This window comes from Borostomias antarcticus (assembly GCF_949987555.1).
Source record: "Borostomias antarcticus genome assembly, chromosome: 23".
NCBI classification, from domain to species: Eukaryota; Metazoa; Chordata; class Actinopteri; order Stomiiformes; family Stomiidae; genus Borostomias; species Borostomias antarcticus.
In genome coordinates, this window is record NC_140256.1 from 5,582,217 (window position 1) to 5,595,329 (window position 13,113).

Here is a 13,113-nt window from a genome sequence, read left to right on the forward strand (position 1 = left end):
GCACGCACACACACACACACACACACAGGGGCACGCACGCACACACACACACAGCGCCGACACTGCCCGGTCGCCCAGCCGTGGGACTGGAAAAGACTCGGTCAGATTTTGGGAAACGCAGATTTTGGGAACCACTCAACACAAATAAACCGGGAATGGGAGAGCGGATATTCCCTTTATTGTTGCTGGCAGGGGCGCTACAGACGCAGAAATAAGGAGGAGATGGATAGCAGAGAGAGACAGAGAGAGAGAGAGGGAGAGGGCGGAGGTCTGGTGACGTGGCGGACAGGGGGACAGGGACGGGCAGACGCGGGGACAGATGCGCGGGCCGGCCCGGTTTCCGCGGAGGGAGCAGGAAAGCCCCGGAGCCGGAGAACAAAGGGGGGAACGTGGTGACCCTGTGCCTGGGTGCATCCTGCCCCCGGGCTGCTGGGTGATTAACTCTTCCCCCCCCGGGCGGTTCCATCCCTCGCACTTTTTTTATTTTTTTATTACCTTGTTTTTTGGGGCTCGATGCCTCGGGGATCTGCTGACGCGGCGCTCTGCGGTTGATGACAATGAAACCGACGGCCGGGGAGGAAGCCGGCGGCTCAACTGATATCTGGCGATGTCAAGACCGCCGCGCGGTAAATGGAATGGGATCCACGTGCTCAAAATAGCCATTCTGAAAACATTTGAATGAGCTAGTTTGTGTGGAGTCTGGACCCCCCCCCACACACACCACACACACACCACACACGCAGAGGCATATTCACACACTCTTCTCTGCCTCTGACTGAAGTGCCTGCACACACACACGCACACACACGCACCTACGGCCCACAGCACGGTTTGGAAGGTGTCCTGCTGGTCCTGTCCTGTCTGTGTGTCTGTCCAGGTGACCTGCAGGGCCCCTGAGGCCAGCTTGTCCACCCTCTTGGGGACACACCTCCAGGAGAACTTGGTCCCGTAGGCCTGCATGTAGTCAGTCACCAGCCCGGCCATTTGCTGCAGAAAAACACGGTTAAACACCTTGTTACAGTATCACCATCAATATGATACAGCATCATCATCAACATGACAACCTCCCTCAACGTGAGAACGCCTCATACCAAAATTATAGCCCTTTATATCCACACACAGCCAGGTCTATTCAATTAAAGTCCTTGTGAATTTAAGCTCCTTGACAGTTGGAAGCTATGGGGTACTACAACCCTGAAGCCAAGCAAACCTCAAATGGAAACGTTACACCTGATCTGCTCCAAAAACTGGAAAGACGGAGAGGCTAAGCCGCAGTGCTACAGTACAGGCCTACAGCCAAAACTCCATCCCCCGAGAGATCCCTCTGAGGCGGGTCCAGGCGGTCAGTCCAGCTGCTGGGAGCTGGACGGATGGATGGTTGAGAGAAAGAGAGAGAGAGAGAGAGAGAGAGAGAGAGAGAGAGAGAGAGAGAGAGAGAGAGAGAGAGAGAGAGGGAAAGAGAGACAGACAGAGAGATAGACAGAGAGAGACACAGACAGAGAGAGACAGAGACACAGACAGAGAGAGAAAGAGAGAGACAGACAGACAGACAGAGACACAGACAGAGAGAGAAAGAGAGAGACAGACAGACAGACAGAGACACAGACAGAGAGACACAGACAGAGAGACAGAGAGAGAGAGAGAGAGAGAGAGACAGACAGAGACAGAGAGAGACACAGAGAGAGACACAGACAGAGAGAGAGAGAGACAGACAGACAGAGACAGAGAGAGACACAGAGAGAGACACAGACAGAGAGAGAGAGAGACAGACAGACAGACAGAGAGAGAGAGTCTACGTGGTTGTAGCAGCAGCGCTGCTCACCAGTGTGAATGGGACTCAATGCTAACAAGGCCTGAATCCCTCTGGCTGGGAGAGTCCCTCCACACCGGACCTGCCAGACACCTGTCAGCCCACAGCCCAGGCCCTGACCTCGGCTACGGGCTCACTTCCAGGTCGCTTGATTCACTCACCTGGACCACAGCCCGAGGAGAGATGTGGGTAAAAGACTACAGATGGAAGGGCAGTTTTGGAGAGCTGTGGGTAAAAAGACTACAGATCCCTAAGATGGAGGGGCAGTTCTGGGAATAGTGTTGAGGTGTATCCTCAGGCCACTGCAGCTGTTGGGGTTATGAGACTGGGTACAGGTATGTGTCGACCGTGTCGACGGCTGTTAAAAAGAACAAATGTTCTCGTCGGCTGTAAAACGACGTGAAATACCCACAAAAACAGAGCGGTGGCATTCGGTCATCATACACTATCAGTAAAGCTAAAAGGAATGTGGTCATGGTACTATAAGCAATAAGGAGCGTGGTTACCTGATCAAAGCCCCTGAGGGCGATGCTACGGACCATGACAGTGGTGTCCAGCCCGATGCCCGTCAGGAATCCAGCGCACTCTAGAGCCACATCTTCACCACAGGAGGTTCAGGAAAACAGAGCCCTGGCATCCAGGCACTGTCACACTATCTTTACCTCCGCCCAGGACAAAGTCCGGGGGATGAGGTTATGTTTTTGGTGCTGTGCCTGTTAGTACGTCTGTTTGTTTATCTGTTAGTATGTCTGTTTGTTTATCTGTTAGTATGTCTGTTTGTTTATCTGTTAGTATGTCTGTTTGTTTATCTGTTGGTCAGCAGCAACACAAAACCCCCCCAGACTGATTTTCATGAAACTTGGGCCAAATTAGAACCATTACATTTTGGAGCTGATTGGTGTCACAGAGCAGACCATTAACATTGTGAACTGTGTAGTGATAAGAGTTATTAATACTTCCGACCACCAGAGGGCAGTAATGACTGCAGATCCTGACCGCTACCCACTACTGAGCAGCCTACGGTGTAGGCAACCGCTGGCCAACTACTACTACTGCGGTGTCACTACTACCACTACTGCTGCTTCTACTACAGAAGCTGAATTATAGCTTACAGAAGCTAAGTTATAGCTTAAAGAAGCTAAGTTTAGCTAAGTCCAGGAATTGAGGAAACATTAACATTAGCTAACGCATTTGGTAAGGAGGCAACGTCAGCTAAACGCAATTCAGCACTGAGATTGTCTCCACGAAAAGTGCTTTATACTCTACATAAAATGAATTATTATTATTACTATTATTATTATTATCAGAGCATTTGGCCTTTTTTTAATTTATTTTTTTAACTTTTTTTTATTATGTTATGCATTATCAAGTACCACGGTGTGAGCTCAGTGGATCCACAAAATTATTTTTCACGTTTGTCAAAATATCAAGATCGACAGACATCCTTCTCTTAACTGGAAAAGCCCACTCCACTCACACATTCAACTGAGCGCTGACGGCATGCATCATGGGTGGAGGTGTGCGCTCTTCGGTGGCCCTTCTGATTCTATGTAGCTTCATTTACAGAAGAATAAATAAACAACGTGGGCATCACGGTGGTACAATAATGTGTCATATCTTGGAACAGTGTCTGGCAGTCAGAAGGATACAGCTGGCACCCACCACAAGCCTGAAAAACAGAGAGAGAGAGAGAGAGAGAGAGAGAAACACCATTGATCATTGAACAGTCTTCTTCCTACCTACTGCCATCGCACTGCTGACTGGCGGCGTGCCATGGCCCTGAGCCAGCTTGGAATGGGTTAAGACAGATTGTCTTGGTGCTCAGATGTTTTTCTTTCTTTTTCTTGGACATGACAGTTACCTGAAATGACTTCTACTGACACACGGATTGATTCGATTAAGATGATTGAATTGAATTGACTGGTACGGCTGAGATTTTAAAAACTCTGGTTTTATTGTTCTTACTGTACTGTACTACTGTAAATAGCATTTATTTACTGTGCCTTTTTAATTGCCCTTTTTCTGCCTTTGCCGTACTGTTTTTACTGTGCTTGTTTGTTTATGTAAAGGAATTTCCCCTCAGGGAATTAAGTATTTATCTATCGTATCTATCTTTTTGGGTGCTGTATGTCTGACTTTCTATTGAATGGACAAATTAATTTGACATTTGTCAGCCCATTCAAACCTGAGCCATATGGAACATAGCAGGAACCTCTGAACAGGTAGGTGGTGGAGGAGGTATACAAGAGATGAAAATGTGTGGCGCGCGTGTGTCTGTGTGGTCCAGGTGAATCCCAGCTCTAATCCCAGCCCTGAGATCCGTGCAGGCAGGACAGCTAATTGCTAGCATTTAGGCTAATCCCTACGGATGGTGTGTGCCATGTTCCGCACATTACCCCACTGAGTGAAGCCCGTCACCCGCATGGAGGAGCCCCCCCCCCACCCCCCACTACACACACACCTCATCCTCGCCCTGCTCACCTCCTCGGGGCTCTCCAGCCCGGGCCCTGACAGCTCCGAGAGCCTGCCCCCCCCCCCCCCCCCCCCCCCAAAGGCTAAAAAGCTAACCGCTAAGAGCGCTCCTCTTCCCCTCTCCCCGCAACCCCCTGCCCACCTAAGGCACAGCTGCACTTAGTGCCCATTGAGAGGTGGCTTAGGGAGGGATTAGGAGAGGAGCTTTAGCCTGAATCCTCACTTTCAGCACCGAGACATCCCCTTTCTCCGGGGTCCGGGAGGCCGTGTTACGAGACGTCTCGGAGCTGTCTGCCCGTGTCTCGCTCTGCGCTCTCCCATGATCCGGGCCGGTGTCGGAGGACGGAGGCGCTCCTCCCCCGCGGAGGGGAGCCCCGCCGAGCCCAGATGTGTGTGGGGTCACGGAGAGAGAGAGAGGAACAACGAGGGAGACGGCTCATGGTAATACGAATGTCTAGAAGGGGGACTGGATACGTTCCAGTAGGAGGACACTGATCCTTCATCAGTCCTTTAACTCCTTTCCCCGCGACTGGACTAGGGCACTGCTGGTGACCTTGAGCAACTCCTCATCCCAGGGCAGTGATAAGTGTGTAAAGCAGGGTCCTCCTGTGTGTCTGTCTGGAGATACAGCCCAGAATAACATAATGGGCTTTTTTGAAATGGCTCCCACCCACGGTAGTCGGGGGAGAGAACTACGGGAAGAATACTTGAACCGGTTCCAAACGAACTTTTGAGTCCTTGAGGCTGGTTGTTGTCTAGCCGGCTGCGTGCGTGGCACCACATCCTGCAGATGGACAACATTAGTCAGAGCTGGCGCTCGCTCGGTGAGTTCTCTCGTTGCCGTAGCGATGGCAGACACCTCCCGGGTACGGCCGCCTGCGGCCCCGGGTCTCTCTCGCTCTCTCTCTCTCCCTCTCTCTCTCTCTCTCTCTCAGGTGCGTGCGTGCTCTGGAGGCCTCTTAGGCGCACATCACTCACCTCTGGCCCTCCCTGCATCCGCCTGTCAGCCCAAACCGCCTCTCTCTCTCAAACACACACACACACGCACACACACCCCACCTGCACAGCTGACAGCTCCACAGCACAACAACAACAATTCAACAGCACCTCCCAGCCAGGGACAGACAGAGGAGGAGAGCTACAAGCTAGCTAATGCTGCTAACGCTAGCTAATGCTGGTGCTGCTAACGCTAGCTAATGCTGGTGCTGCTAACGCTATCCCTCAGCAGCCTTGGGGCAGGTAGGGGGCCACACTTACAGTCCCCCCCCCTCCCCACATGAAAGGGCTTCCTGAACTCAAGTGGTCCCTGAGTGGATAATTCAGCGTTCCATGCAATGCTGTTACGTTGTGGGTTCAAACATTTGGGTACTGTTGTAGTAGTTCAAGAATGGATGGTTAGACAGGCATGTACAGAGCATGGAAAACAGTACAGCTTTGAGTGAGCACGGAGACATGGCTGACTGAAAATGAATTAATATTGCCACCAAGTGGTGAGATATCTAAATAGCAGACTTACTCAAGTGTATAAGAAAAAAAAAGAAAAAAAAAAGCTGTAAATACTGTATGACATGACCGACCTTAAAGAATGATGTTAGATAATGTGTTTGTTAAGAAAATAGATTGAGGGAAGATCTCTCAATCATAATTCACACCTGATATTAGTATCATTGAGCAAGAGAATAATATTTCCGCTCATCATTCCATGCTACTCATCACTGAGTGGAAAGACCGTACAGCCCAGCCGAACCGCAAACAACACCCTGTAACTGAAACGGAAATGTCTTGGAGAGGCCAATTAGACAGGCGATGACAGGACTGCAAAGGCTGGGTCAGGAGTTTGTTCGGTAAAGATCAGTACACACACTGCCAATCTGAGTCATCAGGTGACAAGATAGTGTGTCAGCAACACTGAGGAGACATGTCTGTGATGAATCTCATCTCTCTCTCTCGAAGCTAGCGCCAGCATGTGAATGTTAAGTGTTCAGGTGCCCGGGTCTGTGCCAATGGATATGACATAACAGTGTTAGCCTGTGAATGCTTTTGTAGGCTACGTGCTACAGTAGGTGTGTGTGCGTGCCTGCGCGTGTGTGCAAATAAGGAGGCTTCTAACGTTTTTCCGGGAGACTCTTTCAGCCAGAAGATGTCGTCACTGCTGATGCCGTGCTCCATTGCTCCGGGGATCTAGAAAACAGAGCGCGGCGCAATGAAAACAACAACATAAATAACTGATGTTTGTATCAACATTGTCATCGTTACAATCATCATCAGCGCGGCGCTCATCAGCTCAGCTGGACACTAGAAGGGAAGATTGTCGACTCTGAGAGGCGGTTATCATCACTGAGCCAGAGCTTATCTTTCACCACAGGTGAGACCTCATCAACAGCTGCGCTGCTTCCAGCCCAGGGAGGATCAATGAATGACTCCTCTCCCACTGGTCTGTCTACTGGGCAAGGACAATCTACAGAGAGGAGAAAGGAATGGAGGGAGGATGGAGAGAGAGAGAGAGAAAAGGAGAGAGAGACGGCTAGGAGTAAATACTCACATGTGTGGGGAACTTTGGCCGTCCACCAGTTGCAATCACAATGTTCTTGGCAGTCAGAATCATCTGTGGGCCGAGGCGGGGGAGGGGACATATTAAGTTCAGCAGACTGAACGGAATGAGACTCATGGGAAAAAGTATATTTCTTGTTGCTCATTTATTGTTGCTGTACTGTATATTACCTCCTTCCCTGTTCTGGTTAACCCATTGACTGTGTGCTCATCCATCAGCCTTCCTTTGATGTTCAAATACTTGACTTTCCTGGGGGGGGGGGGGGGGGGGGGGAGCACAAACACCACATCTAATGTACCCCAGGGTGCGTTCAAGATCTGGTATTAAAAACAACGTTTGGCTAGGATGGGTAAAGTTGAGCAACGCAAAGTAGGTGGTTAAAAATGTTGCTGGGTGCTGGATTTAGACATGTGCCACCCCGCTGCACAACAAACACGCCTGGTAAGAGTGTGGACACATACAGACACGACAACACCTGTTATCCCTCAGGCCGTTCATTCAGCATGATATCCTGCACAATTTATCACTCTGTGTGCTGTAAACCTCTGTCCTAAGAGAATTAGTGGGGGGTTGTTCAAGTATCTATCATCATCATTTGCATCGTTAACAAACCCTTAAGGGGAATACTGTACCTAAAGTCAGAAACTGACTCAGCTGGAAGATGTCATGGCAAAAGGTACACAAAGTGTAGTCAATTTCCCACAAAGGCTCTGTCCCCTGGCCCTGAGGTTATAACGTTCAAGTGTACTGGAGGTGGGAGTCACTCACTTGTCCTGCAGCTGGACACGGTGGCCCCAGTTAAGGGATCTCACATAGTTCTGCACCTCTTCGGCCATGGTAGCCCTAGAACGAACACACACACACACACACACACACACACACACACACACACACGTACTTCAACTTAAGCAAGAAGACCACTAGAGGCTGCTGTTCCCTCACAAAACATGTCCCTGAACCCTAAACATTGGATAATATTTTCGCCTTTTGTTCCCATCTTGAAAGTCATTACCAATCATGTGAGATGGGGCCTGGGATTTGCCAGCCATACTTCTCGGCATCTTTCACAGCTGTTCCCAGCAGAGAAGCCTGGTGCATTAACTTCTTAGGAATGCAGCCCACATTCACACATGTGCCGCCAAGACCCCACTTAGTACCTGGAATGGTGGCAATGGCATGAACATAAATTATTTTTTATATTAATGATATGCTACTACTGTATATAGCTAGCTAGCTCATTCAATCTGAGAGAAAGTGTCTTGAGTCTTCGATAGTAAGACATGGGTCCATACCTCTGACAGATGGCTCCACATAATCCAACACAGCAACTTTCTGTCCCAACTGAGCCGCTGTAAACATGAAGTATGGTAATGGTAAAACAAATGGTTATAGCAGACGTGATTCACACAGATTACAGAGGGATAGGCTACAGAGGATCATCATATAAGTGGCGTAACTGTCTGCTTTAGCTGTTAGCTAACCATGGCGAATCTGGGGGAGAAACTCACCTTCTTTGGAGCAGGCCAGACCTCCAGAACCTCCACCAATAACAACAAGGTCATAGTCAAATTTACCTGGGTGAAGAACAACACATTTAACCTGGGTTAAATTCACATCTGAGCTATTGTAGATTTGAGACTATAGTGACTATCGCTAGTCCGTTTGCTAAAATGACTATAAATCAGCTTACTTCATGTAGCCAACTACCTATAGGCGACACAAGTCCAAGGTTATTTAGCTCTTATAGCTGGTATAGCTGGCTGCTAGTAATAATTGATGTGGATTTCATAACTGGGCTATCGATATCAGCTGCAACGAGGCTGTACAGCCTATTGACTAAACTGGATTCATGTTTTTTCTTGTCATATAACAATGTTTGCCCGCAGCGAACATACTATAACACGATACCTGTCAAGTTTCTTGTTAGAATTTGAAAGCAAGCAGTTGTACGTTTCCACCGGTGCCTGCCTCGACAGAAGGCTGCCATGTTGTTATTACAAAAGGACCTTCACTGATCATTGGTGTCTGCCGATCTGCCTGATCACAAACCCAATCTAGATATAGGATATGCTTATAATCTAATTTCATCCTTACCACAGTGGGAAGTATGCCTAAGCAAAAACGGAGAAAAAACTTAGTGTGGCAACTTTATGGTCTACACGTCTACATCGGAACAAGGACACATTCACCGCAACGCGTAGAATGCTGCAAGTGTTACATTATCATGTGATGCATAAATGGCAGCCCCAACATTATGATTAGCGAGGATCAATAGATCCGTCAGATATGCCTCTTTCACTGCGAAAATAGTGATATAGGCATAATAATACACAAAGTAGCCTCTAATCCACAAACGGCTATTAGTCTACTACTGTAGCCTACTTCATATGGTTATATTTATAAATACATAGCCTAGCCTAATGTAGCCTATAAACCGAACCTCTTTAAATTCAAGTCAATAATTTGGAAAGATTAAGGGACAGTAGGAATGTCAACTATGAATACTTTAGGCTATTGAACTTCAGCACCGCTGAGTTTGGACAGCGACGCACACGTCTCTCTGAATAACGACCTTATTCGATCAGTTATTTTCAACTTGAATGTCAAGGCTGACACGTTTGTGTGTGTGTGTGTGTGTGTGTGTGTGTGTGGTGTAATACGCCATCTGTCGGTTTTTGAGGATCAAGCACTTTGATCAAAGACATTCATCTATAGTCTAAATTGATGCACACACAGTAGCCTATTCTGCAGCAAAACAAATAAGACAGACAACACGTGTTCTTTCCAGGCATGATTTATTGAAAACACACCAAATTTATACTCTACAAACCAATATTTTTTCCGTTATTTTAACAAGTGTAATACTTGCCTCTGGGTATTAGTAAAATTAACATAATACATTCTGTCACTGTGGCATCGCTTCTGCTGGCTACGAAAGCATTAACAACTTACTCTTCTATGAAACCAAACCATTTTGAATGTCTATCTTTTAAAATGTATAATACAATGTAATACAAGGCAAAAACCACCAACAGCCTAGACTACACTGAGGACAGGGGGGGTGAACGTGAGTGTGAGATGGGGAGAACGAATATAGTGGAGGACAGAGGGAAACGGAGCAAGGAAGAAGGGATGGAGAAACAGGAAGGATAGTTATATAAAACACATTGTTATCTTCATCTACCATGGAAAAGGTTAAGGCACATGATAGTTACAAACACATTTGCTACCGAGTAGTACAGTTACTTTATTTTGAAGGTCTTGAACCAGTGATATCTACACAGGCATGTCTTGATTCAGTTTATGTCCATCTCTTGCATGGTCTCTTTCACAGCACAGTCAACGTATTGTTTTACAAATGTACATGTGACGTGTACATCCATAAAACAATCCCCTGGCCTCCTCTCTGTTGTGTACAGGTACAACACCAGATCCTTTGGTTGTGGTGCTGCAAAATGCAGCCAGGAACAGACAGTCAAATGCACATGTATGGTTCTTCATTGCAAGGGTTCAATAGTCCAATTAAAACACACGTCTGATGACATCTAAAGGATGGGATGCTGGGGCCCCATTAGGATATTATTCTCTGAAAAGTAAAGTTCATACATGTAAGTTTTATTATTTATTTTAATCACATACGTCTTTGTAAACACCGTGTAAAATATGCAAGCTTTAGAAAGTCACGTCACAAATAAAATCAGACTTCAACACAGGCACATGCCACTGGCCTAGCTGACGTATGAGTGAAGCTGTGGGGGAGGACCCCTCGCACCCTGGTTCAGACCCCTCGCACCCTGGTTCAGACCCCGGGTGAGGGTTGAGGGTACGACGGGGGATCAATAGTGGACTCTCCACTTGGAGATCGCAACAGAGACTGTTAAAAATATCAAACAAATCCTTTCAACACAGGTGTAGTTTAGTTCTCATCTAGTCCCTTTTCAGACAACGGCATTAACTATCTGCATGTCTACATTTAAACTGCTCCTAAAGCAAAGATAGGAGAAAAAAAAATTGTCGTCAAAATGATCTTGTATTCTTTGTACAATGTGATGCACATTTAGTCTTGAGACACTCAGCCTACAATTGTCCTACTCTTCGTTCTCTCTGGATTCATTAATTAATATCCAATTACACCACAAAAATAAACTGGCACTTGAAAATAATAGAATATAAACATCTGTACATATTTGTCATGCTTGCTTCAAATATATTTTTTATAAGATGCATTAGCAAAACCAAAGCACGTTAGCTGTCAGCAACTTCATACAAATGCAGTGGAGAGGAAGGGAATTGTAACACTGCTGTCTATCTTCCGTCTGTCTTTTATCTATCCCATCTTCATCCATTCCTCCGCCTCCAGTCTCATCTCCTGACCCCGGTTAAACTGTCACCTCCCTCTCTCTCTCTTCCTCTCTCTAATCTCCCACAGAGCTTTGGAGAGCAGGTCATCGGTTCAATGTGTATTCATTGCCTTTAGAAAGAAAGCTGAAGATAAATGTCTTCTTTTTTGAACTCTGACGGTACAAAATATAAATAGGTGATCATCAGCGTGACTCTACAGATTTGATACAGATTTGATACACACACTTATGTGGTTATTTCAGTTTACAAACATGGCAATTCTTTATCAAATGCATGTGCTTCCCAAACAACCTGTCATGAACACATAACTAAGAAGTTTGTATATTGTTTTTTTTCTCTTTTGACCCTAATATACATTTATATAAAACCAACAAAAATATAAAATGCTTTTCATCTAGCCTTTTCCACATAACCCCTTGCCTTCCTCCAATAACACAAATCATTTATGAACAAAATGTCTTATATCCTCTTGAACTTTAATACATATCAACGACAAACAGCAACCAACCAGGAAACTCAAATATCTTCAGCAAACAGGACCACCTCTTCTGTTAATATCTCTGCCAGTTTAACTGTTCATTGCTCAACTTTGTTCGTAAATGCAGTGTGAACATCCACAGTATAATCTCATCAAAATATCACACTATTCCACTTCTCTAAACTCAAACAACTCGCAAGTGTGATTTTCCAATCTCTTGGCTTAGTGAAGTGGATAGCACCCAATTAAAGGGATATTCTGACATTTTTGAACTAGGGTCTCATTTTCGACTTACCTATGGTGTTTTTGACTGATGGAGATCATTTTCAGTTGATTCCATGCTGTAGATAGCTTTGGGTCTTTCCAATTTCCACTGGTGGCTAATGCTAGTGCAACCCTATTTAAGTCACATTAACCTGTCAAAAAACCACCCCCAAACACCCAAAGCGCACCCAAAAACAAATTAAATATGAGTAAAGTCTCTCTGGGATTATTTTGTGTCTATTTACCATCCGTTTTTAATTCAAACTATCGTGTAATCTGTTCTGGTTTGGGGACCTACAGTGTATTATAATATGCTCTAGCCATATCTAACTTGAGTGTTACTCTGCCTGCCGACTCACAGACAGAAATATAAGTTCCACAAACCAGAACGGATTATACAATAGTTTTAATTAAAAACGGATGGTAAACAGACACAAAAGAATCCCAGAGAGAGACTTTACTCATATTTAATTTGTTTTTGGGTGTGCTTTGGGTGTTTTGGGGTGGTTTTTGGACAGGGTAACGTGACTTAATAGGGTTGCACTAGCATTAGCCACCAGTGGAAATTGGAACGAACCAAAGCTATCTACAGCGTGGAATTAACTGAAAATGATCTCCATCAGTCAAAAACATCATAGGTAAGTCAAAAATGAGGCCCTAGTTCAAATATTCCAGAATATCCCTTTAAATACCCAATACTTTGCACAGAAACAACATCAGTGCATTTTATGAAACACAGTGAACCATTGTCTTCAAAATAGGTTTAGGAGAGCAACCACGTGTGCACTCTCCTACAGCTCTCTCTCTCTCTCTCTTCCTCCTTCTCCCCCTCATACCCCTCGTGCTCCAAAACCCCCACACTCAAACCAAGCATTCAAATGCCATCTACCACACCAGTACACACTCCGTCAATCTGGTAAAACGATCAAGAAAAAGAAAGAGGAAAATAATGTTACAAATACAAACTGTTTACTATGCCTCACAGGCACAACAAACTGTTTACTATGCCTCACAGGCACAACAAACCAAACAACACATCGACGGAAGCTAAATCAGTTCATATCACCAGATCATAGAAAAACAAACTTGTTTTGACATGAAAGATTAATTTATTTTGTCTCCTTCCCTCCCTGTCCCTTTACTTTCCAGAAACACATCCGTTCTCCTTCCCCATCA

At 45.9% G+C, this 13,113-nt stretch overlaps 1 protein-coding gene across 1 annotated transcript in view; it reads right to left on the reverse strand.

Annotated features, from left to right (window-relative positions):
- Positions 1 to 8,821, reverse strand: part of txnrd2.2 (thioredoxin reductase 2, tandem duplicate 2) — a 19,858-nt gene extending 11,037 nt beyond the window's left edge. Inside the window, exons 1-11 of the mRNA XM_084456999.1 lie at positions 8,742 to 8,821; positions 8,342 to 8,407; positions 8,126 to 8,182; positions 7,846 to 7,990; positions 7,602 to 7,676; positions 7,004 to 7,082; positions 6,825 to 6,887; positions 6,393 to 6,463; positions 3,460 to 3,479; positions 2,317 to 2,408; positions 813 to 987 (exon numbers count right to left, since the gene is read on the reverse strand). Coding sequence (XP_084313125.1) covers positions 813 to 987; positions 2,317 to 2,408; positions 3,460 to 3,479; positions 6,393 to 6,463; positions 6,825 to 6,887; positions 7,004 to 7,082; positions 7,602 to 7,676; positions 7,846 to 7,990; positions 8,126 to 8,182; positions 8,342 to 8,407; positions 8,742 to 8,820 — 922 coding nt within the window. The 5' untranslated portion in view covers position 8,821. The remainder of the gene's footprint in view (positions 1 to 812; positions 988 to 2,316; positions 2,409 to 3,459; positions 3,480 to 6,392; positions 6,464 to 6,824; positions 6,888 to 7,003; positions 7,083 to 7,601; positions 7,677 to 7,845; positions 7,991 to 8,125; positions 8,183 to 8,341; positions 8,408 to 8,741) is intronic.
- Between the last annotated feature and the right edge of the window lie 4,292 nt (positions 8,822 to 13,113).